This window comes from Podarcis vaucheri, assembly GCF_965113315.1.
Source record: "Podarcis vaucheri genome assembly, chromosome: 9".
In the NCBI taxonomy this organism is placed as follows: Eukaryota; Metazoa; Chordata; class Lepidosauria; order Squamata; family Lacertidae; genus Podarcis; species Podarcis vaucheri.
This window is the reverse complement of record NC_138767.1, coordinates 60,951,310-60,967,358: the sequence shown is the minus strand read 5'-3', so window position 1 is coordinate 60,967,358 and position 16,049 is coordinate 60,951,310. Positions and strand designations below refer to the sequence as shown.

At 43.9% G+C, this 16,049-nt stretch overlaps 1 protein-coding gene across 1 annotated transcript in view; it reads left to right on the top strand.

The window, feature by feature from the left end:
* The window catches only part of GABRA4 (gamma-aminobutyric acid type A receptor subunit alpha4), a 68,108-nt gene that overhangs the window by 36,863 nt on the left and 15,196 nt on the right, over positions 1-16,049 (top strand). The window contains exons 6-8 of the mRNA XM_082238201.1: positions 123-266; positions 3,782-3,934; positions 11,999-12,258. Of these exons, the coding sequence (XP_082094327.1) occupies positions 123-266; positions 3,782-3,934; positions 11,999-12,258 (557 nt within the window). The remainder of the gene's footprint in view (positions 1-122; positions 267-3,781; positions 3,935-11,998; positions 12,259-16,049) is intronic.

Genomic DNA, 16,049 nt, shown 5'->3' with positions numbered 1-16,049 from the left:
AATAAAAATATAATTATTAAGGTGACTGGCTAATCAAAGTAAAAAAAAAACTGAAGCGCTCCAAAGGCCTGTTGGCATGAATAGGTTAAGACCCAACATTTTAATTGTATGTATTTTTCCAGATGCATATCCAAAGAGTGAAATGATTTACACCTGGACAAAAGGACCTAAGAATTCAGTAGAAGTTCCTGAAGAGTCTTCCAGTTTAGTTCAGTATGACCTGCTTGGGCATACAGCATCCACTGATACTGTTAAATCCATTACAGGTAAGAATCCAATTGGTGATCATCAACTTAAGGGGTGGAGTTAGCGGTGGAATTTTGTTTTAGCCAAAGATGTTTTGGAAATCTCAGTGTAGCCTAAGAGGCATAATAAGCATATGACAAATCCTAGACCATTTATCTCCAGGCTTACACTAAAGCAGATAGCTTGTTGCTGCGAGCTGTGCTGTCTCTCTTCGGAAAGCAAAGTGAAAATGGTTGAAAATGCAAGATTGTAGCTACCGACATATTTTCATAGCCGTGCTGCTGGCAAGTGTTGATCTTTGTGATTTATCATGCTACAAATTGCATGCAGATTGTCCAACTAAATCCCTATTAGAATTGCTGTTGAAGCAAACAAATTAAACATAACAGCTATTACTGCTGGGTTGTTTTTTTTTTAATATTTTTGTGTAGTGATAAAAAATAGCAACAGGCAGCAGTGTGAGAAGTGGCAGTTTTTAAGATCTGTGGGTGTTTTTGTTTTTCATTTTTTAAAAAATGATGGCTGTTGGTTGGTTATATGATTGTATTGCTAAACGCTCTATTACTGGTGCAGTTTGAAACATGCTCTCGCAGAGATCACGACAGAATTAAGCAACAGAGGGAGCAGATGTAGGCGACAGATTTCCGAGTGTCGTTATTGATAGCAAGATGAAGCAATATTTTCCTAATGTATTGGATGTTATCTGTAAGTGAGATATCACTGATCTATAATGGAATATCAGGCCAAGATTCTTAGATTGCTCCTTAAGAAGGTGTCTCCATGATCTTGGTAAAAAATCTCAGTATGTACCGTATTTTTCGCTCTATAAGACACACCAGACTACAAGACGCACTTAGTTTTTGGAGGAGGAAAACAAGAAAAAAAAATATTCTGAATCTCAGAAGCCAGAACAGCAAGAGGGATCACTGTGGAGTGAAAGCAGCAATTCCTCTTGCTGTTCTGGCTTCTGGGATAGCTGCACAGCCTGCATTCACTCCATAAGACGCACATACATTTCCCCTTACTTTTTAGGAGGGAAAAAGTGAATCTTATAGAGCAAAAAATATGGTAATTATAAAACAACTAGATCCTGGAGTGTAATGGACTTCCCAGCAAGATACATTTCCTTCCACTTCTTTTAAAATTGAGTTTGAATAGCAGCCCAAATCCGAAATGATGGTTTCATACCAGAATTTCCACCAGAAGGCTCAGGTTGTTTATAGCTTTCCTTTAAGTGGGTGGGTGGTACGTGGGAGGAGAAGATGGGCGGAAGTGAGGCAATTAATTGAGCATTTTGATCATGCTTTGAGTTTTGGCAGGCAATTTCTTTTCACTGTGTGGAATGAAGAACATTGGTTCGGTTCTATCCTGCACACAGTTGCACTTTGGAACAGACCTGACCCACCATGGGCTTAATAAACCTCCTGTTCTTAATGCATGCCCTAGACTGGAGAAACAGGGATGGAAAAACAGTGACAGGCAGGTGGCCAACTACAACACATCTGATCAACTATGTTTGGCTCTGTAGACTAGGACATGAGCATGGGAGAAGGCATGCAAGCCTTCAATATGTTTGATAATCCTTAGCTCTTTACTGTCTTGGCTCTGAAACTCATTTGTTCTTGTGCACCATTTTTGGTAGGCCCTAAGCCTGACTCCTAGGGACGCAGGTGGCACTGTGGGTTGAACCACAGAGCCTAGGAGTTGCCGATCAGAAGGTCGGTGGTTCGAATTGCCGCGACAGGGTGAGCTCCCGTTGCTCAGTCCCTGCTCCTGCCAACCTAGCAGTTCGAAAGCACGTCAAAGTGCAAGTAGATAAATAGGTACCGCTCCAGCGGGAAGGTAAACGGCATTTCCGTGCGCTGCTCTGGTTTGCCAGAAGCGGCTTAGTCATGCTGGCCACATGACCTGGAAGCTGTACGCCGGCTTCCTTGGCCAATAAAGCGAGATGAGCGCCGCAACCCCAGAGTCGGCCATGACTGGACCTAATAGTCAGGGGTCCCTTTACCTTTAAGCCTGACTCCAAGTAGGATAGAGAGCCATTCCATTTCTATTCAGATGGACCTATAACCACCTCACTTCATTTCCCCCCTCCTGCTTTGAGCATTGGACTGGTCCCAAGGTCCCAAGCATACTTTCCATACAGTCACTATTATGGAAAATTTTCCATTGCAGGCCCTACTGAAATGAGTGGGTACTCAACTACACAAGCCCAGGGAAGTGCTTTTGTGCCATCCCCATTCATTTCAATGGGGTTTAAACGGGAGAACTTCACCTGGTGAATGCTTGGTATTCATTGGCTAAAAAAAATAATCAATGAAAGGAAGACATTTTCTTGGTGCATCTGTTGAAAATATAATCCTGAAGTGCTAATTATATGTTTTCCAGATACTGCAGTATCAGAACAGATAGCTAATATTTTACTTATACTTATTTTTCCCTCCCTCCAGCGTATACCTACATATCTTTATGGTACCAGTTACAGATAGGTAGCCGTGTTGGTCTGCCATAGTCAAAATAAAAAAATTCCTTCCAGTAGCACCTTAAAGACCAACTAAGTTAGTTCTTGGTATGAGCTTTCGTGTGCATGCACACTTCTTCAGATACACTGAAACAGAAGTTGCCAGACCCTTCTATATAGTGAGAAGGTGGGGAGGGGTATTACTCAGAAGGGTGGTGGGAATGGGAGATTGGCAGATAGCTGAGATGAGCCTGTTGATGACTCTTAACGACTGTAATAGGTCTTACAGGAAAAGGCAAGGGGTGAAAAGGTGAGAAATGGCCTAGTCATGTATAATGAGACAAGAATCCAATGTCTTTGTTCAGACCCGGTCTCTCCATGGTTTTAAGTTTGGTAATGAGTTGCAATTCAGCAGCTTCTCTTTCCAGTCTATTTCTGAAATTCATTTGTAGTAAAACAGCTACTTTGAGATCTTGTATAGAATGTCCTGGGAGATTGAAGTGTTCTCCTACTGGTTTCTCTGTTTTGTGATTCTTGATGTCAGATTTATGTCCGTTTATTCTTTGGCGTAAGGTTTGGCCTGTTTGTCCAATATATAGAAGGGTCTGGCAACTTCTGTTTCAGTGTATCTGAAGAAGTGTGCATGCACACGAAAGCTCATACCAAGAACTAACTTAGTTGGTCTTTAAGGTGCTACTGGAAGGAATTTTTTTATCTTTATGGTACGTGAGGGATGTCAAACAGTCCCTATTATTTCATGTTTTACATCCCACCTCCTGGATAGTATTTTAAGATCTACTTACTTTCCCTGGACTCAGTATGGCTTTTGTTTATTATTATATATCCTGTTCTTCCTATGTGGAGCTTGGAGTAACTCATGTGAGCTCCCACTGCTGTCTTAGCTAGGCTGAAACTTCTTTCACTTTAGTGAAACTTCATGTTTTCAGAGTCAAATGAACTGAATGCAATTTGAGTAGCTGGAGAATATGTTAAAATAAAAAAATAAATCTGGGTGTACTGAAAGTTGTTGTTGTTTTATTAAAAATATCACTTTTGGCTTTCCCCCCCTTTAAGGTGAATATGTCGTTATGACAGTACACTTCCACCTCAGACGAAAAATGGGTTATTTTATGATACAAACATACATCCCATGCATCATGACTGTGATCCTCTCCCAAGTCTCATTTTGGATCAATAAGGAGTCTGTTCCTGCCAGAACTGTTTTTGGTAAGTCTCACCACTGACTTTGTATGTCTTTTTAGTCTTCTTGAGGAGCCCAGTTGATTTGAATGAGAGATTTGGCCAAGTAAGGAGTATGCCCTCCGGCTCTGAATCTGTAATGTCAGCTTCGCTGATACAGGCCCCTTTCTCCTCCTGCCTTGGTGAGAGTGAATTGAAAAAGCAATTAGGAAAATCGATTACGCGATATTAGAATGAAGCACATTAAAATGCAATTTGAAAGAGGATGCTCCAATTGACACTGAAAGCAAGAGGAGACAAACGGCATGGAGGCAGCGCACAGGGAGCTGAGGGGGAAATCTGAGTTTCTGACATAGGAGAGGAGAATACAGATACGGCTGAAGCAATTTTCTAAAGAAGTTATCTTTCTAAACCTCAGCATTGCCATGCATTGGAGAAGGATTAATCAAGTGGAGACCATTGAACCAAAAGACCTATTAAGCAGTACATTTCAGAGAGAGATGAATAAAAGAGGTTAAAATTAGGCCTGGCAGGGGTGGACTTTCCATCTGAAAGAGAAATCTGAATATGTATGTATTACTTAGCCCTCCTCCATTTCATCCCAGCAAGAAATCGCAAAAGAAAACTCCAGTGGCACCTTTTCTTGTTGAGGCTGTAGAAAGGTAATAGGTTTTACAGAATTGAAAGTGCTTTGATACAGATCCATTTTTGCTTGGGGTGCGTAGATTTATCCCCACCTAATCCTATGTTGTCTCTGCTCAGACAGGTTCCCATAATAAATTAAAGCCTGATAAATAGGTTTTGCCAGAGATGATGTTGATGTTTCATCAATGTTTTTATGGCTCAGCTGTTGATTTTGTCCTTATATGTTGTACTCCACCTTGCTTGATTTTTACAAAAGTGCAGATTATTAAATTCATGAATAAATAAATAATGGTGGAATGGATTCAAAAATCCATATTAGGGCAATGCCTTTATTGGGCTAACCAAAAGGTCACAAAAGTTTTTGAGTTGCCCTGAACTCCTAATATGACTCGATCAGTGTTTCCCAAACCTGGGTCTCCAGCTGTTTTTGAACTACAGTTCCCATCATCCCTGACCACTGGTCCTGCTAGCTAGGGATGATGGGAATTGTAGTCCAAAAAAAGCTGGAGACACAAGTTCAGGAAACCCTGATTCAGAGGATTGGTTGGAGACTCTCCTTCACACACAGACACCCCACACAAATGACCTGAGAGAAAGGATTCTAAATTGGAGGAATTTTGGATTCCCTCCCCACCCCCATGGCTGACATGACTATCTTTAGTGGGATAGTTTTTGTATGTGCACCTAGCAGGCAGGTGATGATGTCTATGCTGTAATGGGCTGTGGTGGGTGGCTGTCAATTACGACAGGGGTTGGCCAAGTGGAGTTCAGAAGGTTGCAAATGATCCATGGTAACTTAAATAACATTGTTGCCTTTGACTGTCCTGTATAAGTAAGGCTGATGAGCATTTAGCAATGCGTTTGCTGTACTGTGTGTGTTGCCAGAGAACTGTTTGTTGTAGGATGGGTGCTGCTCCTGCAGGCAAGCTTCTTGAGCTCCACACAATGTCATCCAAATGCCAGCCTGTATTTTCCCCCTTATTTACCTACCAAGCCTAGAAGTGTCTACTTGGAAGTCCCACCTAACCCAATGAGGCTTACTCCCAGGAAACCAGGTATTGCAGCTTTAATCTAGACTTACCCTTTCCATGGAAAATCCAATCAGTTAAAAAACCTTGTTGTTGTTTAGTCGTTTAGTCGTGTCCTACTCTTCGTGACCCCATGGACCAGAGCACGCCAGGCACGCCTGTCTTCCACTGCCTTCCACAGTTTGGTCAAACTCATGTTAGTAGCTTTGAAAACACAGTCCAAACATCTCATCCTCTGTCGTCCCCTTCTTCTTGTGCCCTCAATCTTTCCCAACACCAGGGTCTTTTCCAGGGAGTCTTCTCTTCTCATGAGGTGGCCAAAGTATTGGAGCCTCAGCTTCAGGATCTGTCCTTCCAGTGAGCACTCAGGGCTGATTTCCTTCAGAATTGATAGGTTTGATCTTCTTGCAGTCCACGGGACTCTCAAGAGTCTCCTCCAGCACCATAATTCAAAAGCATCAATTCTTCGGCGATCAGCTTTCTTTATGGTCCAACTCTCACTTCCATACATCTCTACTGGGAAAACCATAGCTTTAACTATACGGACCTTTGTCGGCAAGCTGGTGTCTGCTTTTTAAGATGCTGTCTAGGTTTGTCATCGCTTTTCTCCCAAGAAGCAGGCGTCTTTTAATTTCGTGACTGCTGTCACCATCTGCAGTGATCATGGAGCCCAAGAAAGTAAAATCTCTTACTGCCTCCATTTCTTCCCCTTCTATTTGCAAGCAGGTGAAGGGACCAAAAAACCTAGTTGCCAATAAACCATTGGTGGTATTAAGTCCCCATCTGAACGCACCCTGAAGTGATACATTTGTAGCAATAAACCATCATTTGCTGGTCTTTGTGCTCAAAGGTGAAAATGCTTTAAAAAAATACTTTATAGTTTCTATGGATTTTTTCCCCCAGCTAACAGTCTTTCAGCAAGTTTGGAAAATTCCATCGTTCCAAGAAGTACAGTTCAGTGTTTCCTGCTTTGTTTGTTCTCTTTCCCATCAAAGGAGCTTCAGGCTCCCAGTGGCCTCCCTTTGTCTTGTTAGATTTGATTATATGAGAAGCAGGGTCTTGCGTAGCCATTCAGATTACATTTCTCTATCTTCAAGCAGGCATGAAGAAGCTCTTTATATTTTTAATGTTTACAGAGACCCAGCAGCTTTTGTCTGGGTGAAAAGTTTTCAATAGGAAGCTCTTATAAGTACAGCTGATGCCAAGAGCCAGGGATAGCTAATGTGAGCCAGTTTCATGTAAAATAAACATGGACAATGGATCAGGGTTTCATCATCCCCCTCCCTTGCAAAAAATGCTTATGAAACAGTGAGATGTTCTAGGTGTGACACTAGAGGAAGGGCAAGGGCCAGCTAAGACATTTCTCTGTCTGAGGCGAATATTATGCCATTCTACTCACCAGAAGCAGACTAATCAAGTGTCTCTATTTTCCAGGGACAGTCCCAAATTTACAGAAGCTGTCCTGGTTTCTAATCTGATCCTGGAATGTCCCACTTTTCCTTAGACAGGGGTGCCCAAACCTTTTCCAAAAGGGCTAGATTTGATGAAGTGAACATGCATGAGGGCCGGCCAAAGTTGTTGAACTTTTTTTAGGATCGAAGTTGCTGAGCTTTTTAAAGGATTTTACCCAAGGACATATACTGCCACAGGGGCTGGATTAAATTGACTGGCAGGCTGGATTAGGCCCCCGAAACGGACTTTGGACATGCCTGCCTTAGGACATCCCTATTTTCATTGGAGAAATGTTGGAGGGTATGGTTATGTGACCCTGAGCCAAGGAGATAAGTAACTATAAACCTTCAGAAGACATCCGAAGGCAGCCCTTTATAGGGAAGTTTTTTTCAAATGTTTAATGCTTTATTGTGTTTTTATATGTGTTGGAAGCCGCCCAGAATGGCTGGGCCAACCCAGTCAGATGGGTGAGATATAAATAATAAAATTATTATTATGGGATAGGATGTCCCTATTTTCTTTGGAGAAATGTTGGAGGGTATGCTCTCTTTCCATATTCCCGGTTGAATTTCATTCCTAGTAGTCTTCCTGCAGAAAGATTTAACAGATAAAGAGCTTCCTTAAAAAGTGCCAAGTGATAATCCTGCCATTTTCCCTCCAAGCAGCAAAGTGAATTGTTCCCATTAATATCAATGTCACCAGTTTTATTTGGATTACGCGAGGAATAAGAACAGTCACCGTTTAGGCTACAACATAAATATATTAGCATTCATATGCCAATTAGGCAATCTGATACTCTCTTTAAAAAGACTTGAGTTTTTAATGAAATACGCGCTAGGATAATACTTAACAATTAAATATCTGGGGAGCACTTCTCTGCTGTGCTTCTGTGTATATATCCAGAGAGAATCAGAAGGATTAACAGTAGTCTTTTGTTATGTTTGGAATTACTATTTTAATCTGAAAGGCCCCTTCAAAATAAAATGTGTAAGTTCCCAAATAAAGGAATTGTCTTCCAGTAGGATACAATCCTTGTCTACATAATGCAACACAATTCCCCTCCCCTGTGTTTTCTGCTTGTACTGCCCAACTCTCCAGCATGAGATCTGGAAAGTGGCTGCCTCTTGGAGGCTGCCAGAAGGGAAGCAACTCTTTGGGGTGATCCCTCATGGATCTGAGGCCAAGTCTCCAAACTTTTGCCCTGCTGGACACAGCAAGGAGAGCAGCAACTTGGGCATCGTGTTACAAAGGTTGGATGCCGCCCCCAAACTCTGCTAAGCTGTGGCAAGATTCCAGGAGGTTCCAGACGCTCAGCCAGGGCCTGTGTTCCCATGAGAGTTAGGATGTGTCTTCAGAAATATGGTTAGTTACACATATTTACACCTTTAGTCAGCATGGTCAGCTCAAGAGGGGCTTGTTCCCCACTGCCGTACAGCACTGGAGTCCAAGGTATCTCACCCGGCCTGCCTTCATCCAAGATCTCAGCTGTCCCCAAGCCTCGTGCCAAAGACCCCAACCTCTTCTTGTGACATCACACCCAGTTACCATGGCAACCTTCCAAATTCCATGTCTCTGTTCATACCTCAGGGCGGGGGGCGGGGGAGGACAGTTATCGTGCATTGCCAATGGTCCTCAGCGACCCTGAATTGTTTCTTAGTGCCCTCAGTTTGGCCAGATTGTTGATGCTGTCGACTGCTGAAACCTGATTTGCGCCCCTTACAGTATCTGATCTTTATTTAATGAGGCATCTGGCCTGCCATTGTTAGAGGCATCAATCTTGAGTAAGGAAAGCTGCTCCGAAATGACAGTTTTCTACCCAAGATCCCTTGGGCTCAGCCTCATTTCAATGGACTGTAGTTAATAATAATAATAATAATAATAATAATAATAATAATAATAATAATTTATTATTTATACCCCGCCCATCTGGCTGGGTTTCCCCAGCCACTCTGGGCGGCTTCCAACAAAACACTAAAATACAATAACCAATTAAACATTAAAAGCTTCCCTAAACAGGGCTGCCTTCAGATGGCTTCTAAAAATTTGGTAGTTATTTTTCTCTTTGACATCTGGTGGGAGGGCGTTCCACAGGGCGGGTGCCACTACTGAGAAGGCCCTCTGCCAGGTTCCCTGTAACTTGGCTTCTTGCAACGAGGGAACCGGCAGAAGGCCCTCGGAGCTGGACCTCAGAGTCCAGGCAGAACGATGGAAGTGGAGACGCTCCTTCAGGTATACTGGGCTGAGGCCGTTTAGGGCTTTAAAGGTCAGCACCAATTGTGCTCAGAAACGTACTGGGAGCCAGTGTAGGTCTTTTCAGTGTAGGTCTAGCAAATGTTGAGGTCACCTCCTCTCTGCTTCTCTTAATTTCTTTATTCTCTTCTGCATTGCATGGCAGATGGGAATGTGCATATCAAACCCACACTTCAGGTGATCCTGAATCCACATTAAATATGTTTTTATATGTGCTGTCAGATGCCCAGAGTGGCTGGGGAAATCCAGCCAGATGGGCGGGGTATAAATAAATAAATAAATAAATAAATAATGTCTCCAGTGTGCATTGTGACACAGATACAGTTTTGAAAGTGTATAGTCTAACCACAAACTTTCCATGTACAGCTTTCCTTTTGCTGGAATGAGCACATGTGTGCATGCACACACATGCACACAGCATTGCAGAACACAGAGAGCCTTTCCCAAGGTGGTTATGCTCTGTACTAATTCAAGCTGCAGCCTCAGTCCAAGAGCTGTAAGTGGATTGTTCCATATCATTAGAGCTATATTACAGAACTGTCAGGAGGAACACTGTACTGCTGTATTTGATCACATACCACTGTCTCCTTGGCTGCTTTATTAAAATGTATAGTCTCTCATGTTATTTTAAAGCAATATTGAGTTCATTCTTCCTCTCTGCCTTCTGGTGGAGAAAGAGAGAGAGAGAGCCATAAACGGAATTTGCAGTGGAATCACTGTCATTTAGAGCTCTGAGCTTCAGTGGAGCCTTTTAGGTTTGCAAAAAATAGGTTTTTTGCCACACACCCACCCTCCTTGGATAAAACACTTTAATTGCTATTGGGGTCAGGTAGACCACAACTAAGTAAGATTTTTTAAAAAAGCAATAACAAGATGTATTGGACCCAGGGTTTCAATCTGTGGTGGTATGTCTTTAAAAATACACTGGAAAATCATACAGCACATAGCACAGCAGGTTTGAATTGCTAAAACAGGCGGAAAAATAATCAGTTGACTGGTCCACCAAGACCTTGATCAATTTTCAAGTATGAAAACTTTTTTGACCACAATCAGAGTTCTACGCATTCTTTCACGGAAGTAATGACTCCATTTTAATGTAAAATTATGAATTTGTTTTCAGTGCTTATAATGAGTGCATGCAACTGTATCCAGATGATATTAGGGTGCGTGTGTAATGGCAGCCCCCATGTTAATTCCTGTGATGTCTCATGGATCCTGGCTATCTCTAGTAGCTAGGAATAAAAATACGGAATGGGTGAGGCCATAGTTTTAACTTCTGCATTAATCTAAAATAGTTATGGTGCTGTTAAAGGAGAGTTTTCACCACACTGGAGTAACTTAGACACTAACAGTCAGTGTGGCATTGTGGCTAGAAGAAGAAGAAGAAGAAGAGTTTGGATTTGATATCCCGCTTTATCACTACCCTAAGGAGTCTCAAAGCGGCTAACATTCTCCTTTCCCTTCCTCCCCCACAACAAACACTCTGTGAGGTGAGAGGGGCTGAGAGACTTCAAAGAAGTGTGACTAGCCCAAGGTCACCCAGCAGCTGCATGTGGAGGAGCGGAGACGCGAACCCGGTTCACCAGATTACAAGTCTACTGCTCTTAACCACTACACCACACTGGCTCTCCAGTGAGTGCTGGACTAGTACCTGGGAGACCGAGGGTTCGAATCTGCCCTTGACCATGAAGCTAGTTGGGTGACCTGTCAGCCAAACCTACCTAGAAGCTTGTTGGTTGACCTCTCATTGCCTCTCAGCCAAATCTACTTTGCAGGGCTGATGTGGGGATTAACTGAGGAGAGGGAGAACCATGTATGCCACCTGTCATGGACTGGCTGGATGATGAAGAGTGGTAGGAGGCACCAGGCGGGAGACCCTCATGGGAAACCCCAGAGGAGGAAGGCTCAGAGCCAGGAAGTTGATGGAGGTCAGAGGGAGAAGAGTGGGAGGAGGGATTGGAGGCTGAGAGGCAGCAGGATAGAGGGAGCAAGGAGAGTTGGTGACCGGGAACTGTTCTGACTCAGAGGCTAAAGCAGAAGGGGTGGGGGCAAGAGGCTGCAGAAAAAACCCAGGGGCCTGCCTCTCCTACTGCGACAAGCTCCCCTCTCTGCTAGTCTCCAAGGACATGCAATGTTATGTGCAGAGTGGAGCAGAGATTACAGGCGCCCAGGCGAAGTCTGAGACTGCTTGGAAAGCATCTGGCAGAGGAGGACCCTTAGAGGAAGTGGAAGGCGAGGACTGTCAGTCCTGGGAACTAGCAGAGCAAGTCCTGCTGTGAGTTTTGCTAAGTTGTATGGCATATTCTTGAATAAAGAATTAACTGCACCAATAGTCTCTGCTTCCTGTGTGCTGACCGACATCTGGACCCAGCCCTGACACTACCTTGAGTTCCTTGGGCTAGGAAAAGGGATATGATTGCAATCAATCAATCAATCAATCAATCAATCAATCAATCAATACCTCACTCATACAGTGTTTCATCCTCCCCACTTTAATTTCAGCTGGGGTCTCATTTGTCTCAATGCTTTTTAATGAAATCCTCAGATGCACTCCCCCCCTTTGGTAAGGAGAGTGTTGAAACACTTCCAAACTATTTCAGCTTGCGCCATTTTGTATTCGGCTATGGCCCCAAATATATTGGAGTGATTTTTTTTTTTAAAAAATGATATGATTCTCAAATGCAGCAGTGTTGCTTTGCTTCTTTTCTTTTTACAGGGATAACAACGGTTTTGACCATGACAACTCTGAGCATCAGTGCGCGGCATTCTTTGCCCAAAGTCTCCTACGCCACTGCCATGGACTGGTTCATTGCCGTGTGCTTCGCCTTCGTCTTCTCTGCGCTGATTGAGTTTGCAGCTGTCAACTATTTCACTAACATTCAGATGGAGAAAGCCAAAAGGAAGGCTGCGAGATCTGCCCCTGAGGTTCCAGCGACTCCCATGCAGAAGGAAAACTGTGCAGAAGAGGCACCCACGGTACTTAGTCTATTTAATACGCATTAAAACGTGACTAGTGAAATGTTGACCAAAAGTGCATTCAAAGCTGGGTCAGGGTTGAAGTGCATGGTCAGCTTCCATTTAAGGGTGGTTTGAGCCCATCTTGCTTTCCATTGTCCTCTAGCTTCCTTTGAGACTATTACTTTTGTCCACAGCCTAGACTGCACCCTTACTTAAACTGACTTCTTTGTCATTTCCCTTCAGTCTTACATTTCAGTGTTACTACAGTAACATTTCAGTGTTACTAAGGCAGAAAGCAGTGCATCTGCAACACCAGTAGCAATTACAGTGGTACCTCGGTTTTCGAGCGTAATCCGCTCCGGAAGACAGTTCGAGTTCTGAAACGTTTGAAAACCAAAAACTCAACAGCCAGCAGCTAGGCCTCAGGATCTTGCACTCAGCGGAAGCTACGTGGCATGTTCGGCTTCTGAGGTGTGTTCGAAAACCGAAGCATGTACTTCTGGGTTTATGGTGTTCGAAAACTGAAATGTTCGTCAGTGGAGACATTCGAAAACTGAGATACCCCTGTACACTCTTTTTCTCCCCGTAAAACCAGACCTCTTTGCTTTACTTCCTTGTTGCCATTTTCCTAGATAGGCAAGGAGGTCTGAAGGTCAAAATTATAGATTATGTTAAAGAGTAGGCAGCTCCATGTAGCATATTTAAACTTAAAAGTAAGCTTGTGGGGCCCTTATCCAGATCAGGATCAATGCATGTGGGGAAGAAAGGTTTGTTTATTATCTCCTGTACCATCATTCCCAGCTGCCTCCATGCTCTAAGTAGCAAATAGAAAAAATCTCCCATGGGCACCAATGGGAGCTTCCACTCACCTTTCACTACTTGGCGTGGGGCTGATTCTGGGGGAAATCATAGTGGGAAAAGGAACGATTAAACTTCCCTTCTTTGCATGCTGTGGTCTCAGTCTACATTGCACCCCCATGATTACTTTAAAGATTGGATGCTGGACTTGCTGTGGGGTTGGTTTTTGGGACTGACTCCAACCTATGATCCTGGGACTCATGGTGTGACTCTTCTGTACACTTTTAACTAGGATTTTCAAGGCTAGAAAGCTTTGAAGCTGGGAAGGCTTCTCACAATTTTATCTTTCAAATTGGTGCCTACCATGTGTCAACGACATGTTGGAAAATCCTTTCCGAGACCATTCTTCAGGCTGCATATTCTCAAAAAGTTTCCCTGGCCCAGTCCTAAGAAAGTGGATTGGACACTACAGGCAGAGATGGAATTGTATACAGTCCTTGTTTAGTGCCATGTTTTAAGGGTGCGATAAAATGAACAGGAAACGCAGAGGCTTTTATTTTCACTTGACGCATCTGAAGGAAATTACCCTCCATTAAACTGTTATCGGAAGCAGACATCCACATGAGACATTGCTGTATAAAATGAAGCCTCAGCTTATTTAGGCTGACCCTGAGATAAAGCCACATCATCAAAGTGCTATCACACCATCTGAACTGGCCGAAAAGGCTGGGCATGTACTTTACACTCAGACTCAAAATATTACAGCAATAGAACAGCTGACATATCCAGCGCATGCTCAGCTCAGGAGTGAGGAACAAGGGTTTACGATCCATCGCAAGAGGAAAAGGTTCCTTTGCCAATCAGCCAAGAAGAGAGACACAACAGGGCTGATAAACCCTACATGTCATGGAGCTCTAGTCTCCTTCTTCTTCACTCCCAGCCCCCACACTCAGTGTTCAAAGTCTCCCCTTGGGGTCAGCCACCTCCCCCCTCCCCCCCGAAGAATACTCCTGGGAATGATAACATAGCATCATTCCCAAGGGTATTTTATTCCCAAGAAAGCCACAAGATTGCTGCAGCCAGGCAAGATGATGCTTGATGTGGTGGCAAGCTTTTAAAAAAGGAAGTGGGGAGCAGGAAAGGAAAAGGAAAAGCACTTTGACTGCCCCATATTAAATCATCAGAAAAGAAGAAGTACATAAGTAAATAGGAAGCGAAAAGGACATGGATTTGCATATAATATGAAAATGTATACGTATGGATGTCAATCCATATATAATTAAAGGTAAAGGGACCCCTGACCATTAGGTCCAGTCGTGGCCAACTCTGGGGTTGCGGCACTCATCTCGCTTTATTGGCCGAGGGAGCCGGAGTACAGCTTCCGGGTCACGTGGCCAGCATGACTAAGCCGCTTCTGGCGAACCAGAGCAGCGCACGGAAACACCGTTTACCTTCCTGTCGGAGCGGTACCTATTTACCGTATTTTTCGCCCTATAGGACTCACTTTTCCCCCTCCAAAAATGAAGGGGAAATGTGTGTGCGTCCTATGGGGCGAATGCAGGCTTTCGCTGAAGCCTGGAGAGCGAGAGGGGTCGGTGCGCAACAACCCCTTTCACTCTCCAGGCTTCAAGAAGCTATCCGCAAGCCTTGGGCCGCCGGGCTCCCAAGGCTTGCGGATAGTGGCCTCCAAACCCGACCTGGTTTGGAGGCTGGTGGTGGGGAAAGCAGCGCTTCTCCCTACCGCCAGCCCCACAAGCTGGGGGACAGCAGGGAGGCGGAGTGCCACCTTCCCGCTGTTCCCCAACCTAGTTTGGAGGCTGGCAGTGGGGGAGAAGCGCTGCTTTCCCCACCGCCAGCCCCACAAGCTCGGGGGACAGCGGGGAGGCGGAGTGCCGCCTTCCCGCTGTTCCCTGACCTGGTCTTTTGGGCTGGTGGTGGGGGAAAGCAGCGCTCCCCCCCGCCAGCCCCAAAGAGCAGGTCAAAAGGAACCCAAAGCCTCCAGAGCCCAGCGGGAACTCCCACTGGGCTCTGGAGGCTTCGGGTGAACGCACCTTGAACGCACAGAACGCACCTTGTTTTAGAGGGGGAGAACAAGAAAAATTTTTTTCCCCTGTTCTCCCCCTCCTATGGTCCAGTGCGTCCTATGGTCCGGTGCTCCAATAGAGCAAAAAATACAGTATCTACTTGCACTTTGACGTGCTTTCGAACTGCTAGGCTGCCAGGAGCAGGGACCGAGCAATAGGAGCTCACCCCGTTGCGGGGATTTGAACTGCCGACCTTCTGATTGGCAAGTTCTAGGGTCTGTGGTTTAACTCACAGCGCCACCCGCATTCCCCAGATATAATTGCTATAATTTAAATAAAAACACATCTCACCGCAGTGGAGGAGACTGGGGCAAGGTGGCCCACATGCCTATTCAGGAGCTATTGATGGGCAACTTCAAAGCCTTTGTTCTCCTTTCTTATGGCTCCTCATTTTTATTTTATTTTTTAATATTTTTTAATTCATTTTAAAACATTTATATTGTCATACATTTTATGAATTTCCACCTCTTATACAATCTTTTGGACTTCCATCAGCTCCTCTGATAATCTCCTGTTTTTATAATTTCTCCTGCATTTCTTAAATTCATATTACCTTCATATCATAACCAATGTCAACCTTTCGTTCAATAAGGCAATAGTTCAAATTGTTCCCCTTACAAAACTTCCTGCAAACCTACAAATGTTTCGAATTCTTCCTGTTTATCAAGTTCTGCATAGTCCATCAATTTCATCCTCCATTCTTCTTTCGTCGGTAATTTTTCTTGCTTCCATTTTTATGCCACTAAGATTCTTGCTGCTGTCATTGCATATAAGAACAACTTACAATCATTTCTATTTATATCATCTCCTACAATGCCTAATAAAAATGCTTCTGGTTTTTTTTAATAAATGTATATTTCAACATTTTCTTCATCTCATTATATATCATTTCCCAGAAGTTTTTATGGCTCCTCATTTTTAAACTGG